This window comes from Ursus arctos, unplaced genomic scaffold (assembly GCF_023065955.2).
Source record: "Ursus arctos isolate Adak ecotype North America unplaced genomic scaffold, UrsArc2.0 scaffold_34, whole genome shotgun sequence".
Classification (NCBI taxonomy): domain Eukaryota; kingdom Metazoa; phylum Chordata; class Mammalia; order Carnivora; family Ursidae; genus Ursus; species Ursus arctos.
This window is the reverse complement of record NW_026623030.1, coordinates 13,059,288-13,077,855: the sequence shown is the minus strand read 5'-3', so window position 1 is coordinate 13,077,855 and position 18,568 is coordinate 13,059,288. Positions and strand designations below refer to the sequence as shown.

Below are 18,568 nucleotides of genomic sequence, written 5' to 3'. Positions count from 1 at the left end.
CTCTCTCTGAAATAAATAAGTAGGGATGCCTGGGTGGCTCATTCCATTAAGCACCTGCCTTCAACTCAGGTCGTGATCCCAGGGTCCTGGGATTGAGTCCCACATCGGGCTCCTTGCTCAGCGGAGAGCCTGCTTCACCCTCTGCCTGCTGTTCCCCCTGCTTGTGCTCTCTCGCTCTCTCTCTCTCTGACAAGTAAATAAATAAAATCTTTTTTAAAAAATAAATAAATAAAAATAAAATAAATAAGTAAATCATTAAAATTTTTTTTAATCTTAAAAATAAGAGAAAGAGAAATAACATAAACACCCCCACATAGTTCAGTGTAATCTAAACCAGAACTCCAAAGAACCATCCATGTGACTGTTCTAATTGCAACCTTAATTAATAAGCAGCCCAGCTCAGTGGAATAGCTAATGATTACCCCCATTTTTATAGAATTTGAATGCAAATGGTTTGCCCAAGGTCACACATCCAGTTTGTGGTTTAAAAAAAAAAATCTTCAATTCCAGCCTTGAGCACAGTTAAACAAGCCAGACACGGAAAAAATCATTTTCCTTCTGTAGGTCTCAGTTTCCCTAACTATAAAATGAAGAGGTTTGACTAGATGGTCTCTAGGTTTCCTCTCAATGATAAAATTTTATAAGTTCATTGTAAATTTTCCTGATCAATACCTTTGAATTTTTAGTCTCCTGAGACCCCCTAACCTAATGAAGTTTGCATTCCTTGATCCAGAATTAGATTTTTCTTCAACATGAAACATAAATGGTAGCCCTACAGGCCCACCCCAAAACTCTATTCTGGACTCCAAGTATTCAATCGCCCAGTATAACACATTCTCTGTAGTGAGAAGCTCCCTTGTCACCCATGCATTTATTGCCTCAAACTTCCTCATTCTACAGCTAAAACTGTTCTGCCCTTCCCTCCAGGTTTTTCCTTGGAATATCAATTCATTCTCAAGGAAAAACTCCACATAGTTCAAGCTTTCATGTTAATGTCTGTTGGAGAGTTCCAGAAGATCTTCTAGATGAGCATGGAAAAGTTGTGTTTTTCACTAGCACATTTTCAGATCACCTCTTTTCCACACCTGACTGATGAACACATGCTAGGCCTCATAGAGCTCAACCAAATCATACGTCTCCTTTCCACTGAGGGAAGACATGTTCAAAACCTGAGAACACCAGAGGGAAGCCTTCCCTCCTGAGCCCCCAGGCTCAGAAATGGCTTTTCCCCAGAGGGCCACAGAAATCTACATAAAGTGGAAGCCAAATCAGCCTCCAAAGAAAGACTTTGCCAGCAAGATGACTCTCACCGTTGGGCATGAGCTCCACCACCAAGGTTGGATAAGCGATGTTGGTACAGCCAACCTCAGTCCCACAATATTTCTTACATTCCGAGGGGACGGTGCAGGCAACTTTGTCTGGGGAAAGATGAAGAGCCATGTCAGCAAGAAGACATCAGGGAAATATTTCCAAGATTCACTTTCTTAAAATAAGGCTTCATACAGGACATTCCTTCCCAAGACCCTGAATTGGTTCCACAGAAAGTGCAGCTCCAAGCTGAGCCCTACCATGCCATGCCCCTACCCTGCTGGTATGACCGTCTCCAAGATCTGACTGGGGAGAAAAGTGTTCTAGTCAGAGGAGGGGGGAAGTAAAGCAATGCTCAGGGTGGGAAGAGAGGGGGCACCGTCTTTAGACTTTAGCTAGGCCTCCCTTCAGCATAGCAGTGACTATTGTATTGTTTCTCCTGAAGATCATGGTGACCTGTGGCTCCTAATTTTGAGGTTTATTTGCAGCAGCAGTTCTGTAAATAGGATTGAACACCCAGATGACTGAGGGACTTCGCCAGTGGGAGGGCTATTGGGTAGTACTTCCAAAGTGTGAAAAATCTGGGGGAGAGAAAGACAAGAAATAGCCTGAGAGGGGAAGGGGAAATGATCTAGTGACTTGGAGAAAATTCCAGTAACTTCTTTAGAATTAAGTCAACAAACATTTATTAGGTACCTACTAGAGATATATCATTTAGTGCTGTTCCATAGAGCGCGGATTCATTATAGCACTATCTCAAGTAATTTTATGTGTGTTGTACCCATTACAACATAAATTATTCAGTTAGGAATATTTTTCTCAAGACAGATGAGCCAGTATGGGAGTGTAAGAGACCTATTAGGAACACTGTTAACAGCCAATGGCAGCAAGTGCCCCCAGACTACCTTGTCTTCATTTTGGGAGCTCACCAAAATTTCACTCCCTGGTGCTCTTTTTTGCCATTATTTCATATTCCAGGAAACAGTTTTGACCTATGATGGCTGACCCAAAAAATGCAGCTGGCAATGCTGGAGAAGCCACAAAAGGGTCAAAAATACCCTATTACCCTAGATAGTAAAGTACAAGGCTCAGGGCTCTTCAAAGAAATGGCCCAAGAAACAGGGCTCTGAGCATCAAGCAATTAGAGACTGGCCAGTGTCCTTTGACATTAAAGACGTCGTACACACTACCACAGCCTGAGGAAGCCTGAGCAAAAAGTTAGCAAATATTAGTTGGAAGAAGCTACAGGTGGAGGTGTATCATGACTTCAGAGAATTTGCAAAAGGGGAGAAAGTAATTGTCAATGTAAGGAACCAGGGAAGACAACCCCACAGATTCTGTGACTTCAAGTTTTTCGCTACATAAGGGGGGAACAATAATGCTTGGTAATTGTGGCAAGAAAAAAGAGGGCAGAAGAGGAAGAGGAGGGAGCTACAGGGCTTTGGAAGTGACACAGAGCCAGGAAAGTGGGAGCGAGTGGCTGCCAAGTCCAGCAAAAGGCATCACCTGTGTATAGGATGCGGCTGGTCATTCCTGTCATCACCATGAGGAACATGGGCAGCAGCTTCATGTACCCACACAGGATACAGCCGGCCTTCACATGAGACATGTTTTTGGCTGAGAGGCAGCGTTGCACAATGACCTGACAGGAAAAGCCAATAAGAGAGGGGTGCAGGCCAGAGACCTCTGAATGCCCTCTGGCTCCCCTCAGCTCCCCTCCCACATGTCCTTGGTTCTTGGCCTGGCCTTAGTGACCCCCTTGTCACTAAGGCTCAGTGACCCCAGACCATATGAGCCCTGCCCTACCATACCCAACACCACAGGCCATAGACAGACAGAAGTCCCTATAGAGACCTGGGGAACACCCCATCCACCCCACACATCCAGCGTGGGTACCTGATCTGTGCACCAGTACCAAAGGGCAAGGATGGACAACCCAAAGATGAGTCCAGGCCATGGCAGGTCCCCTTTGATGGGATCTCGGAAGATGTGGAAGGAGTCAGCTCTTGGTGTATAGCACTTTTGATCGACGGTGCTGTTTCCATCAGTAATCACACTTGGAATGGCGTTCATGTACTTTGTCATGAAGGCTTCATACCCTCCCACTTCATGAAAAGCTGGAAAACATCAGCAACAAACATCCTAAAGCTCTCAACTCTTCATTCTGGTTTCTTCCTGTGGTTGCCTGAGAAACCACCCTCACTGTGTGGCTTGAGGCAAGTCACTTTCCTATTCTGGGCCTCAGCTTTCTCATCCATAGAATGGGATTATTAACCCTGCCCAGCCTCCTGGGGGGGCGGTGACTGTGAGGGTCTAAAGCAATAACCAGTGAAAGTATTTCAACCATAACCTTTTTAAAAAGGGAAAGTATTTGAATTACTAAAAGAAAGACCTTGGTTTTGAAGATTCAGAGATGTTTTCCCCCTCACCCTTCACTGTCAGCAGCAGCCTTTAAAATCCTGCACAGAGACCTAGAGACCCACAGACTCAGCCATACCATCCCTGGTCACAGCAGTGTGGTAGTATGGACGGAGAAAGGGTCAGGAGTCTGGAGCCCAACCACCTCTTTGCTGCGTGTCCCTGAATAAGGCATTCCAGCCTCTGTCCTGCAGACCCCACCACCACCACCATCACCACTGGGGAAAACTAAATGGAAGCTCTTGGAAACAGAGAATAGAGAGTAGGTAAGAGGCTTCTCAGGACCCACAGAGAGTATGGGCCTCCTTAAAAAACAAAATGCAATTTATATTCTCCCATAACAAGTACCTCTAGATCTAGGGTCTCCAGTCTTGTCTTTAGAATCTTACAGACAAATAAAATTTCAAAATTGGGGTCAGGGGCCCATATAGACTGGCTAATTTTTAAAATTTTGTCAAATAAGGACATAAACAAGAAAACGATCATTTACTATCATCAATTCATAAAATAAAGGACATTTAGCATCAAATATAGAAAAGATGTAATCTGAGGTTTAAGACACAACATTGAATATATTTAGCCTGATGGATATTTAGATGTATCCCTTTTTTTGTCCAGTTTCTCTGTGGAGAGCAGACCACGTCATCAGATGTGCACATTGAGGACTACTGGCTCAGTCCATCTAAAGAGGGCATCAGGGACTAGGTATTGCCTGGTCCAGGCCCAGCCTGAGGTCTCCAGAGCTGAAGAAGGTTCCCCTGTACACCCACTATGGTTGCAAATCCAGGCTGGACCACTCCCCTGGGGAGGGCAGAGGATACCCAGCTCACTGCCTGGGCCAGCAACAGGCAGGGAGGCTATATTTGCTTTTTTTCTCCCTAGACCTCTTGCTCTGCCTCCCTGTCTCCTCAGCCCGCCCCAGCCCCACTTACCAAACCCCGTCAGGATACAAGACCCCACCAGCATGATCGCTGTCTGCAAAGTGTCCGTGTAAATCACAGCTGCCAGGCCCCCTAAACAGACAAGGAAATAACATGTGACCTCAGGTAGGAGGACCACCTGTCTGTGTGGTCCAGCCTACCTCTTTTGCCCACCCTCAGCCCCTCTCCCTCTGTACATCCCCTGAGCACATCCTTCAGTCACCTGCCTGCCTCTCCTTCCTTCCCTCCATTGTCTTGTTACAGCAATCTACTACCCAACATGTTCCCACACCACAGAAATGCTTGGAAGACCTTGGAAAAAGGAGAATGTTTCTCCCTATTTGAGGAGGAAGAGTTTGATGTGACTGAAGGCAGAAAATGGTGCAAAGGAGACGCTATCGTAAGAACTTTCTCCCACAAAGGCATGGAAAAACAAAGAGTTGACACCTCTACAAGGTGTTTGGGTGTTACCGAATCCACACATTTTGAAGGGTTACTTCCATGCATGTCTGCTCTCTCTTTACTTAGACCATCTAAGTAACTTCTTGTCCCCAAAGCTGTGGGGCTACAGCTGGGCAGCAAATTCCATTGCTGACCCTGGTCCCCCTATCAGGAACAGAGTAACACCTCTGCAAAGGTGCCCCCAACTGCTATTCCTGTCACCAGCTTCTCCAGTCACGTCTTGAGTCTTCCTCTAAAATCTCTTTTTTGTGTCACTCCCTCCCCACGTACAGTGCCTCCTAGTGCCTATCACATCAAATCCAAGGCCTCCTTCCGGCTTCTAAGTCCCCTGCACTGTGACCTCTTTTGATCTATCAGGACTTATCACTCCACACACACCTCAACTACCTCCCATTGACCACAATTCTCCAGCCAAACGCACCTGCTTGCTCACCCTGCCCCAGCCCCATGTCATGCCCATTCCTGCACCTGGCATTCCCTCTTTGGTTCTCCCAGCTCAGCCAACTTCTATCCACAACCTGGAAGGCCAGTCCCTGCCCCACTTCCTAGAAGAAGCTACACTGACTATCCCAGCCAACATCGGAATTTCTGTGGCCCACACCTAACCTGTTAGGGTCTGAGCATTGGGACTAAGCAAACACTCCATCCTAAAACTGTTTCCTGGTTGTATCTCTCCTCCTCAAGAGGAGAAGCTATGTCTCCTACTTTCTCCTCCTTTCCTGGGCTTTGGCTGAGTCTTTTGCATGGACTCACCTGTGATGGTGTAAAGACCAGTGATTGCCAGTAAGAGAAAGATGGCCAGGTACAGATCCAGGCCCAAGGCCATGTTGATAAATATGGCCCCAGAGAAGATGTCTGCCTGGAAGAAGAGAAGAGGCAGAGTTAGGGGTGAAGGAGGCCAGCTGGCTGCAGGCTGCACCCAGGGCCTGGCTGGGGCACTTTAGCTGCAGAGACAAGGAGGCAAACTTGGAGGGGGTAGCAGAAGTTGTCTCCTGGGTAATGTCAATGCCTGTGATTTCTGGGCTCAGTGATGGCCCCCAACCTGCTTGCCCTTTGGCTAAAATTCCCCAATTAAAGACAAGTACTGCACAATTGCACATATATGAGGTATCTAAAACACTCAAATTTGTATAATCAAAGACTATAATGGTGATTATCAGGGACTGAGGGAAGAAGGAAATGGGAAATTATTAATCAACAGGTATAAAGTTTCAGTTAAGTAAGATGAGTAACCTCTAGAGATCTGCCACACAACATTGTGCCTGTAGTCAACAAGAATGTATTTCACACTTAAAATTTGTCAAAAAGATAGATGGTATGTTAAGTGTTCTTACCACAACAAAATAAAACAAAAATTAAGAATTAAAAAAAAAATGAACACCTCAGAGTCATGCTCTATTGCTATGTTTCTCAACAAGCTTTATTCAAGATGATGATAGATATCGCATGGCCATGCGGGGGGAGGGGCGGTAAGGACTCCTTTGTCAGAGATCTGTGAAATGCTGGGTTAAATGAAGTTAAGACAGTTTCCTCATCACGCAACTTCCCTGAGCCTTTAATATGCAGTATGTACTGTGAATCCGCAGGAGGGGAACATGGTAAATGATCCTTCACAAACTTATTTAACTACAGAACTTCGTTTGCCACGGAATAACTTTTAACACCTTGAGGCTCCTCCCAACTCACCGTAGACCGCTGACCTGAGCTGTTCTCCATCATGTACACCTCAGTGTGCAAAGGTTTATCAGATCTAGTCACAAAAGCAAGTACTAAAGAGTCCATGAGAGGGAAACCCCACCTATACTCTAGAGAGAAACTTCAGCAACCTCATAGTTTTATCTTCTCAGCCCAGATGGAGCCCACCTTGACTCAAACACAACCAAAAGATCACCAATTATCTCTCACATGGCAGGCGTGCTTCTAGGTGGTTTTATCTAGATTATCTCATGAAACTTTACGGAGAAGTGTTCCCTCTTCACCCCCAAATTCACCAGTTATGTTCTTGATGCAGTTCTCTTTCTCCTGCCTGCCTCATTTAGCCTCATAAAAAACCTTCTCACCTGGCAGGAAAGTGCAGTTGCTAATTTAAACCAGACAGAGAGTACCAGAGTCACCCAAAATGAATTTTCATGACCGCTCCAAAATACTATCAGGATGGGTAGTATTAAGGGATGATCATAGTAAATCTTTTATTTTCAGATTGCTAGGTGTGAAAGAAAATAGACCCCACCTCCCCAGATGCAATGCACGAGCTGTTTCGTTGCATAAAACCTAATATATTTCAGGGCGTGTAAAGGGCCACTGAGTCAGAACCCTGGAATGGTGCCCTTTCATCTCCTCTCCAATCTTGGCTTCCCTACCTCCTTATAGCTCCTTGGGGCCCTCCAGTGGCTCAGCTCCCCACCAATCAAATCTCCTATTCCCTGCCTCTATTAGTTGGCAGAGAGATAGTCTCACACCAACTCCAAGCTTATGTGCTAATGCACAACGCCCTCTCTCAAGATGGGTCTCCTGAGGACTGCTGTCTTAGCCCCCTGCAGATTCTCTAGCCCCACGGGACCTAATGTCATTGTCCTTCCTGGTGGAGGAGGAGATGCAGAGTCAGACGGTAAGGAGAGAATGGAGACTTAGACCACACACACACACACACACACACACATACACACACACACACACACAAGGGCTAGTGGTCAGAGGACCTGGGTTTTAACACCAGTGCTGCCATTGTAGGCCTGAGTGACCTTGGATCAAACATGTCACCTCTCCATGTCTCTGTGTTCTCATCTTTAAAGTAAGAAGCTGACTCTGAGGGCTTATGATGCTCAATGGCTGGAAGTGGGAAAGTCTTGCAGCCAAAGAAAGCATTCCCCTCCCAGGTCGTGGACCTGTTCCATCCTATCCTCTAAAGCCAGAGAGGAAGAAAGAGCCCTTAGCTGCACATCAGCCTTGCTAAGGGTGAAATGGCCACTCCTTCCTGACTCTGCATTAGGATCGTGATGAGTATTCATAATGTTGAACCCTCCTGTCCCATGCCTCTTTATCATCACATAAAGTTATTTCAGTTGACGGGACCCCAATGATTGATTACACTTCTAACTTCAGGAGTAAATTCTGCCTGTAGAACTCTGAAAGCCAGCAGGAGTGCCTCGGGATACTTGCCATACCTAAGCTCGCATTAGCCCAGGTGCTCTGACATTAGTCTTTGAATCCTAGGTGCCTAAACTTTATCTGCTTCACTAGGGTTTTTTTTCCTCCATATCCAGAGAATTTTATAGTTTACCAAATGTTTTCAGGTGCATTCATTGTTTTGAGACCCAAAACAAGGTAATAGGACAAATATACTGGCTCCGCTCTACAGATGAGAGAGACAAAGTTAATGATGAGAGCAAGAGCTAAAATCTAGTTCTTTGTCTCCCAGTCCAGTGACTTTCCCACAACAGTAGAGGTAAGAGTTCTCTTTTCTGGAATATTTTCTGCAGACAGCAAGATATTTTACCATTAAAAAAACACATTTTTTACTTACTTTTAAAATAAAATAGCTTATGGGTGTATTTGGGGAAAAAACAGCACAGAAAGTTATACATTGAAAAGTAAAATTGTCCCTACTTCCGTCACTCGGACCAAAGGTGACCATTGTTGAGAACTTTTGGTCCACCAAAGGATTTCTAAATGTCTTACTGAAAAATACATGTCAACCATTAAGTTCCACATCCCCCCAAAATAATACTTATGAAGATGAAAACGTGGAATAATGTATACAGTTTGATGCTACAATGGGGAAGAAAGATGACAAAATGGTATGCACATTCTGATTGCAATTCTGTAAAAGAAAGCACACATATGGGCAAAGCCACAATATGAAATTATCTGTATTAGAGTCATGGGATTATGGGTGCTTTTCCACTCCAGATTTCTTAAATACCATTGTTCCATTTTTCTTATAGTTTCAAAAGTGGGGGGTAACGGAAATTTTAAAACACAGTATATTCTTTAAGGCTATATAAATATACATATATATGTAGTAAAAATATAAAAACAGACCAGAAGAAAACATACCAAGTTTAAGACATGTATAACTTTTAAGAGGGAAGGAAATAGGGTCAAGAAAGGTAAACATAGGGGCAGCTGGGTGGCTCAGTCAGTTAAGCTTCTGCCTTCAGCTCAGGTCGTGATTCCAGGATGCTGGGATCCAGCTCGCATTGGGCTCCCTGCTTAGCAGGGAGTCTGCTTCTCCCTCTCCCTCTGCCCCTCCCCTCTGCTTGTGCTCTCTCTCTCTCTCTCAAACAAACAAATACAATCTGAAGAAGAAGAAGAAGAAGAAGAAGAAGAAGAAGAAGAAGAAGAAGAAGAGGAGGAGGAGGAGGAGGAGGAGGAGGAGGAGGAGGAGGAGAAAGAGGAGGAGGAGGAGGAGGAGGAGGAGGAGGAGGAGGAGGAGAAGGAGGAGAAGGAGGAGGAGAAGGAGGAGAAGGAGGAGGAGGAGGAGGAGGAGGAGGAGGGGAGATAAGCCTTCCATCATATCTGTAATGTTTTATTTCTTTTCTTTAAAAAAATGACAGATTTTTTAAGATCTATAGAATCTGGGATGGTATTTGCTATATTAGTCTTTGTACTTTTCTGTATGTTTGAAGCATCTTGTTATTTTTTTATTTATAAAAGTAGGGGAACCAGCATGGATAGAAAAGAACTCTCCTATAATCCTATGAGACCATTTGTTTCACAGCTCTTCCCAGATTGCTCCTTCTCTAAACATCTCTTAGCCCTTAATAAAGAAAAAAAAAAGGGAATGGAAGGAAACAAGCAAATTCCCAATGATGCTAAGCAAAACCAACTTTAAATGAAATAAAAAATTATCATATTCTAGACCAAGGGTCAGCAAAGCTTTTCTATAAAGTTTCAGGTAATGAATGTTTTAGATTTTACACTCCATATAGTCTCTGTCCAACCTGCTCAATTCTGCAGTTGAAGCATGAAAGCAGCCATAGACAATACATCAAGTGGGTGTGACCATGTTCCAATAAAACTATTTCTACAGGGGCGCCTGGGTGGCTCGGTCAGTTAAGCATCTACCTTTGGCTCAGGTTGTGATCCCAGGGTCCTGAAATCAAGCCCCACATAGGGCTCCCTGCTCACTGGGGAACCAGCTTGTCCTTCTCCCTCTGCCTCTCCCTGCCACTTATGCACTTGCTCTCTCTCTCTCAAATAAATAAAATGTTTTTTTTTTTTAAAAAAAAACCCTATATCTACAAAAACAGGCAGTTGGATTCAGCTCAAAAGCTTTGTTCCCACCACTTTGAAAATTTGGCTGAACAATGTGCACGAGACTCATGGGGAGTAATAAAATTACAGATTCAGTTGGGAAACCTCTTTGAGTAACTGAGTCTCTGACCATGAGACTTGCATAGATTACTTGTCCCAGCTCTGACGCTTTGAGATCCTATGATTTTATATATGTGCTTTGTGGCCCATTCTGGTCTGAGTTATATCTGAGCGCCCAATAAATCCTGCCTGGCAACGGCATTTGAGATGGAGAGCCCCATTGCTCAAATTTCTCTTTTCATTTGTGAAAGTGAATGGCTCAGGTAATGAGTATTCAAACCTCAAGTAAAAGCCAAAGCTCTTATTTTCACTCAAGGATCCAAAATGGACAGTGGAGTTGCTGTAAAAGTTTATTGCAGTCACGTTAATAGCCCCAGGAAATATAAACAGGGACATTCGGTCATCACATGTAATTCATAAAATCTGAGGCTTATCTCAAATGATTGTGCACACTTAAATAAGATACATGATACTGGGAAAGTTTACAGAGCAGAATGCTTCTCAGAATTTGATAAGACAGGGTGCCAGGAAGGGGACAGCAGGGAGACAATAAAATTCAGAGGAATACTTGGAGGACTAATCAAATCTGGGTCTCAGAGCCCAAAACCTGGCCACAAGTTGGTAGCCATGGCCAAGATTCTACACCACTGCTGCTCAATGGCCTGGGTTATATCTGGGCCCTGCACCTGAAATGCATTTTCTCTCCTGTCAATTACACACACACTGGGTCCCTACATCCTCCCTTAAGCCTTCCTGGCAGGTCCCTAGTTGTTTCCTGTGTGGACTTGGATCTCATAAGGCCACCCTTGTTCTCTTCTTGCTCATCACAAACTATCCAAGCCTCTACATACAAACAACAAAATTGATTATTAATCTTCGTGTGCAATGTAAACAAATACCTATCTTACTTTGTTAACTAACAATTCTTTTCTTTTGTCCATGAACTTTGAACTCATGTGTATCTTAATGTGAGCTCCTAGAAGTACATTCAACATCAGTGTAATTATTTTAATGATTTCGTGCTTTATGACTCATGATGAACTGAAGTCAGCCAAACTTATAAAGACAAAGTCTCACGTGTCAACCCTTCCCTGCCCCTCCCCTCTGCCTAAATGTCCCTCCTTCAGATCCTTCATACGCCAGTGTGCAGTCAATGCTCTCTCCTCACAATCCTCTCAAATCCTATTCATGCAGACTTGTTCATATTGCAAGGTCATTTAACTGACTATCTTAATTTTTCCCAAGGTCTTGAATTTTAACTGACTCTGTACTAAAGGAATGAAAGATTTAGAAGTCAGGGGCCACATAATGCCAAAGGTTTTGAGTCAATAACAGGGACCCTGCTGTTCATCCTAGTTCGCTACTGTTTAACCCCACAGAGTCCTTTCCCTTCTTGGGACCTACATTTCTCCAGCTATAAAATGAGAGCATAGGACATAGGACTAGATGCTCTATCCCATTCCATCATGCTATGCCTTTACTGCATCCAAACATAGAGCAGAACTGTGAGAAGAACACAGACTCTGGGACTAGAGAAACCGGATTCCAATCCTGGTTTTGCCATACACTTGCTGTGTGACTTGGGACAAACTACCTAACCTCTCTGAGACTCCGTTATCTCAACCATGAAGTGGGAAATAAAATAGAAATCCTCACCATGCAGTACTCATGTGAACTGGAGATGAAATAAGTAAAGCCCCTCTTGGAATCTAAGCAAAGAGACTGACATTAAATAAAAGGCAGCTATCATCCCTCTTACACATTATTCAAGAGATTGCTGGGGCGCCTGGGTGGCACAGCGGTTAGGCGTCTGCCTTCGGCTCAGGGCGTGATCCTGGCGTTATGGGATCGAGCCCCACATCGGGCTCCTATGCTGGGAGCCTGCTTCTTCCTCTCCCACTCCCCCTGCTTGTGTTCCCTCTCTCCCTGGCTGTCTCTATCTCTGTCAAATAAATAAAATCTTTAAAAAAAAAAAAGAGATTGCTGCCTCTGGGCAATAGCTGGAGCAGGTAGGATGTCAGGCTAGGCCTCTAGCAAGGAGCCCCAGAAATCATGCAGAGAGGGAGAAACCTATAGCAAGTACTTTTCAAAAGCAAAATTCAGAAAAACCTGATAGCTGGGGGAAGGGCTCCATCAGGGCTTGAGCTGAGCGAGACTGCCTCTCAGTTATCTGGGGGCTCCCAAGTCAAGGGAGGTTTAATCAGTAACCTGAACAATAGGTGAGGTGATTGGAAGGCAGGGAGAGAGGCTGGGCATTTAGTTTATTTATATGACTACCCCACACCAGCTCCAAGGACAAAGAGTACCCTTTCCATGGCAACTATAGTGAATAGACTTTTACTCGCTTGAACTGTGGACTTGGAGAAGGCTTGATTCTAAGAAGGGGAATCCCAGTAGCCTCCTCTACATGCTTATTAGACAGGTACCACCTCACAAGCTGAACCAAGGAGCAGTTCCCTTGCCAACCTCACCTAGCTCCAGGGTGACCTCCTCTCCCTCCTTGCTTACATTCTTTTTTCTCCTCTCACATTTGCTCTTCTTTCCTTCAGGAAGCCTGATTTCTCCATCCCTCCCAGCATTTCCCAGTCTACACATTGATATCTAATGACATAGCACTGAAAAGCCCAGGGTCATCATCTTATAACTAAAACTGACCCTGAAAGAGGGGAGGTAAAATCATCACACTGCTAGCAAAACACAAAGACACCAGTCAAGGGCAGTAGCAGTTTGAGTTAGGAAGCTGGGCAGGGAGGGAGCAGTACTCTGGGAATCAGTCTCAACTCCAAGACAAAGTTCTATCAGCCCTATAGGCAACAGCATGTTTACATTGAGTTGTACAAAAATGTATGTGCAAGACCATTCAATGAGGAAATAATAGTCTCCTCAACAAATGGTGCTGAAAAAGTTGGTACAGCCATTCTGGAAAACAGTGTGGAGGTCCCTTAAAAAGTTAAAAATTGAGCTACCCTATGATCCAGCAATTGCACTACTGGGTATTTACTCCAAAGATACAGACATAGTTAAGAGAAGGGCCATATGCACTCCAATGTTCATAGCAGCATTGTCCACAATAGCTAAATCATGGAAGAAGCCGAGATGCCCTTCAACAGATGACTGGATTAAGAAGATGTGGTCCATATATACAATGGAATATTACTCAGCCACCAAAAAGAACAATTTCTTAACATTTGCTGCAACATGGACAGCGCTGGAGGAGATAATGCTAAGTGAAATAAGTCAAACAGAGAAAGACAATTATCATATGGTTTCACTCATTTATGGAACATAAGAAGTAGGAAGATCGGTAGGAGAAGAAAGAGAAGAAAGAGGGGTAAACAGAAGGGGGAATGAACCATGAGAGACTGTGGACTCTGGGAAACAAACTGAGGGCGTCAGAGGGGAGGGGGGTGGGGGAATGGGATAGGCTGGTGGTGGGTAGTAAGGAGGGCACGTATTGCATGGTGCACTGGGTGTTATACGCAACTAATGAATCATGGAACTTTACATCAAAAACTAGGGGTGTACTGTATGGTGACTAACATAATATAATTTTTAAAATATTATTAAAAAAAACAAATGGTGCTGAAAGAACTGGATATACATACGCAAAAAGAGTGAAGTTGAACCCCTGCTTCACATCATATACAAAAATTAACTCAAAATGGATCAATGACTTAAATGTAAGAGCTAAAAGTGTAAAACTCTTCAGAGAAGACATAGGGGTCAATCTTCATGATCTTGGATTTGGCAAAGGATTCTTAGAAATGACAGTAAAAGCATAAGCAAAAAAATAAAAGTAGATAAATGAACTTCATCAAGATTTAAAACTTCTGCACCTCAAAGGACATTATCAAGAAAATGAAAAGAAAACCTACAGAATGGGGGGGGGGGAATATTTGCAAACTTACCTGATAAGGGCCCAGTACCCAGAACATACAAAGAATTCTTTCAACTGAACAACAACAACACAATAAATAAAAATTAAAAATAAAAAAATTTTAAAAAATATGTGCATGTAGCCCAGGACTAGGGCTGGGAGGTAATGGTACAAAAGAGAAAAATAATTATGGTAAGCTGAAGATATGGATATTTCCTTTAAAGAAGGTATAGTCAAATACAATGTGTAGACTTCATTTAGATTCTGATTCAAACAAATCAACTATAAGAAGACATTTCTTATATAATCAGGAAAATCTGAATATGGACCAAGTATTAAACCACCTAAATTAAGAAATGCCTATAGATTTTGTTATGTGATAATAGCACAACGGTTATGTGTTTTAAAAGTCAAAGGTGTATTCTGAAGAATTCACAGTGAAATGACATAAGGTCTGGAATTTGACTTAGAATACTGCTGGGGGAAAAAAGTAGAAGAAATAGATGAATAAGAATGATAAAATGAGGGGCGCCTGGGTGGCTCAGTCGTTAGGCATCTGCCTTCGGCTCAGGGCGTGATCCCGGTGTTCTAGGATCAAGCCCCACATCAGGCTCCTCCACTGGGAGCCTGCTTCTTCCTCTCCCACTCCCCCTGCCTGTGTTCCCTCTCTCGCTGGCTGTCTCTCTCTCTGTCAAATAAATAAATAAAATCTTTAAAAAAAAAAAAAAGAATGACAAAATGATAATATCATTGTTAAAGCTGAATGATAAGTACTAGGTCCACAAGTGTTCATTATACTATTCTATCTCTGGGTGTATATGTTTGAAATTTTCCAAAATAAAAAACAATTGCAAATGTTGTTTAATATTGTTGTTGTCTTGGCTTTAAGTGATCAGGAAAATAAAAGCACTAGCAGCTGCTTTCTCAGCACACCACCTAGCTAGAGCAGAAGGCTCATTTCTGATCCAACCTGACTCAAATTTCATCTAGGACAGATCTTTTGCAAGATGTTGAGATTGATCCAGTCTTACCTTTGGTGATGGATAGGGAAGGACAAGAAAATGGAGGAAAACTGATCGTACTCAATGAGAAAAGTGATAGAGCAGTTAGCACTTTGTAACTCCCTAGGTGGTGTCAAAAAATGCCACTTTTCTCTCAACCCTTGGATTTGGCAATGGATTCTTAGAAATGACACCAAAAAAGCATGAGCAACATCAGAAAAAAAAAGATTAAAAAAATGATAACAGACAAGAAGCCTCGTGCAATGAAAAGGACAGTGAGTTGGAGACAGAAGTCTGGGTTCTACTCCTGATTCAGGATCCTGAGCAAATATTTGCAATACCCAGTTTTCATTCCCCTGTCCATAAAAGAAGAGGGAAAATTTCGGAGGTCCCTTCAAGAGTTGTCACTGACTGCCCATGTTTAAGTGTATTTACCACATCGCCTGGAGCCAGATTCTGATCCTTTCAGGCACAAAGGCTCACAGCTAACTCTAAGGTTGGAACCAGCCCTTAGATATTGCTAATTCCCTTTCATCTTCTATTGAGAACAGTTTTCACTAAAACTCCTTGAGCCTGTTTATGTTTTTAACCTTCTACATGGCGGAGGGTAAGGAGTTCCGTGTGTTGACTCCTTGATGCATGAAATAGGAATTCACCCTAAGAAGCAAGAAGATCTAGGGATCAAGTTAATAGAAACAAATACTGCTGCCCCTTGGTGGGTCAGTATGTGCTGAGGAGCAGGAGTGGGCAGGTTCTGAGACGGCTAATGCCAGCCCCCAGGGCTGTGGACTCACCGAGACCTTGGTGAAAATGTAGAGTAACAGGGACAGAACAGAGAGGTAGATCTGGATCCGCTTGCCTCCAAATCGCTTCCTCAGGTACTCTGGCATTGTCACCACCTGCATGGGTTGTAAGAGAGGTCATTGCTAGCCAAAGTGACCAGAAGACTCAGAGCAAGCAGCACAGTGGCATCCACCATGGCATCAGAAGTATGATCAAGGGTTAATCCTCATGGGTCAGAGAAGTCTGTAAGGTAGCCAGATGGCCCCCATTCTACAATCCCTTCTCTATCCCATATGCCCTACCACTGCAAGGGTAGGGTATTTTCCCAGAACATTGAAGGTGCCCAATAGACACGTTTTTAAATGAACACATGACTATACATAACCAAGAAAGTAGATCTTTGCCCTGAAGGAGGGGGTGATAGATATACATTCTTATACAGAGTGCCTACTGTGAACAAGACATCATAACAATGGTAGCATATTTTTAGTGCACCAAACAAAGTGGCCAGGCTGGGTGTGTGCTTCCCCCGCTCCACACACAGGCTTTGCCAAGGACTGTGGCTGCAGGCCTCCTCAACTGTTCTCCCAGTTCCTTTCTGCAAATTCTGACTGTACTTCTGTCTCACTCTCTCAGCCCTGAGCTTGCTGTCTTCTGGGATCACATACATATCACCAATAGTCTATGAGTCTCCAGAAGATGTAGTCTGCCCTGTGTTTTTTCTGTCTTGCTTTCAGCTCCTAATGTAGGTTTTCATTATATCTCACTAAACAGGTGCCACCAAAGCTGTCTTATGTAAAATGTCAGAGAGATTTAGTCAAGAGATAGAGCATGCATTTGATAGTTGAGTACTAGCTGCGAGAGCTACTAACATACGTAAAGGAAGGGGAAATATAGTTATTTTTCTCATGCTGCTTCCCTTCCAGGAACAGAGGCACACAGCCATATACCATGAGCACATGCACGGCAGTGCCTTGCAAGTGCACACTCAATGTGAGGGGACATGATGCTTAAGGGGGCTGTGAATAGAATGAGGTTGTTTAGAGGGCTTTTTTAGACAGTCAACTCAGGGCTGAGTGGATCTGTTGAATGCCCCTAAAAGTAGTAAAAAAAATGTTTAACCTGGAAAAGAAAACCAAGACACAGGTGTTCTCTGCCATGTATGTTATAAAGTATCCTCTGCCTTTCAGGAGGAAGGAGCACATATTATATATGTGCGTGTATAATATATATACGCACATACTCAGCAGGAAATGGAATAACAGCAGATACTTACCCCGGCCTTAATGTAAATGGGGACAAACACCCAGCCCAAGACAACCACCCAAATCAGGGCCTGAAACAAACAAACAAAAATAAGCAGAGTCAACCCAGGAGGAACCTTAGCCCATTCTGCTGTCTGCCCTCAACTACTATAGGAAAATCACCACGTAATTTCCCTTGGGCCTCTGGGGACAACTCTCTAAGTAGCCATCAGAAACTGAAAGAGGACTTTGCTGCCTGATTGGCTCGTAGGAATGATAGCTGGACAATAGTGGAGGGGACCCCAGGGGGCTTCCCACTGACATCATAGCTCTTTTTGCCTTTTCTCTGGTTTACAAGGAGTAAAATACCACTTAGAGAACTTTTAGATAATAATAAAGATAATGGAAATCTGGTGGTAAGAGTTTCCAAACCTCCAATGTGGCCAGAGGGTACAGGAGGACTTGGATTTTTAAGAGAAGAAAAAAAATAGTATTGCCATCATATCAGTGGTTTTCTCATGCTACTCTGGTGGAAGGGGAGCAGGACCATGGAGCTCCTGATGCTGTGCCCCTCCTCCATCTGCATCAGAGGGTGGCTCTGGTTGGTTCCCTAGTACTTAAAGCATCTCTAAGCATAGATTGAACTGGCTGACAGCTAAATCTCCTTCCAGCACCAGGACACAGTATCTCTGATGTTACTCACATTCCATTCAAAGCCTCCCATGGCGATGCCTGATGCAGCTCCTGTCCCTGCCAGCCCCACAAAGTGGCCACTTCCAATGTTACTGGCAAAGAGAGATGCTCCAATCTGGAAACACAAAGAGAAAGTCTGGTAAGGACTCTATGCTCCACCAGCACACTCAGAGGTAGACCAAGCAGAGAAGAGAAATGTCACCCACAAGAAGGACAAGAAAGAGCAGAGGCAAGTTGGGAACTTGACTGCATCTCTGTAGGGACCATTTATTCACAAGGTGGATGTGGGGTATGGGGTAATAGTGAAGATGAAAAGGAGAGGATTGGGGAAGAGGCAGTGTGCATCCCCAAAGCAGATCATCTGTAGGTCCTTTGTCAGCCCAATGGCCAATAACAAAGAAGACATGGGAAACCCCACAGCCCACAGAGCCTTCCTTATCAGTCTTCCAAGAGGCTGTCTGCTCAGAAGCAGGCCCTGTCATTCATCTCTGTGTCCTCCATCTCTGCGTCCTCCAATACTTCTGACATAGGACCTTGACCAATACT

At 43.9% G+C, this 18,568-nt stretch overlaps 1 protein-coding gene across 1 annotated transcript in view; it reads right to left on the bottom strand.

Moving 5' to 3' along the window:
- Window positions 1–18,568, bottom strand: part of SLC5A1 (solute carrier family 5 member 1) — a 62,422-nt gene that overhangs the window by 19,804 nt on the left and 24,050 nt on the right. The window contains exons 3-10 of the mRNA XM_026484901.4: window positions 18,033–18,137; window positions 17,362–17,421; window positions 16,097–16,201; window positions 5,862–5,967; window positions 4,659–4,739; window positions 3,205–3,425; window positions 2,815–2,950; window positions 1,311–1,418 (exon numbers count right to left, since the gene is read on the bottom strand). Of these exons, the coding sequence (XP_026340686.2) occupies window positions 1,311–1,418; window positions 2,815–2,950; window positions 3,205–3,425; window positions 4,659–4,739; window positions 5,862–5,967; window positions 16,097–16,201; window positions 17,362–17,421; window positions 18,033–18,137 (922 nt within the window). The remainder of the gene's footprint in view (window positions 1–1,310; window positions 1,419–2,814; window positions 2,951–3,204; window positions 3,426–4,658; window positions 4,740–5,861; window positions 5,968–16,096; window positions 16,202–17,361; window positions 17,422–18,032; window positions 18,138–18,568) is intronic.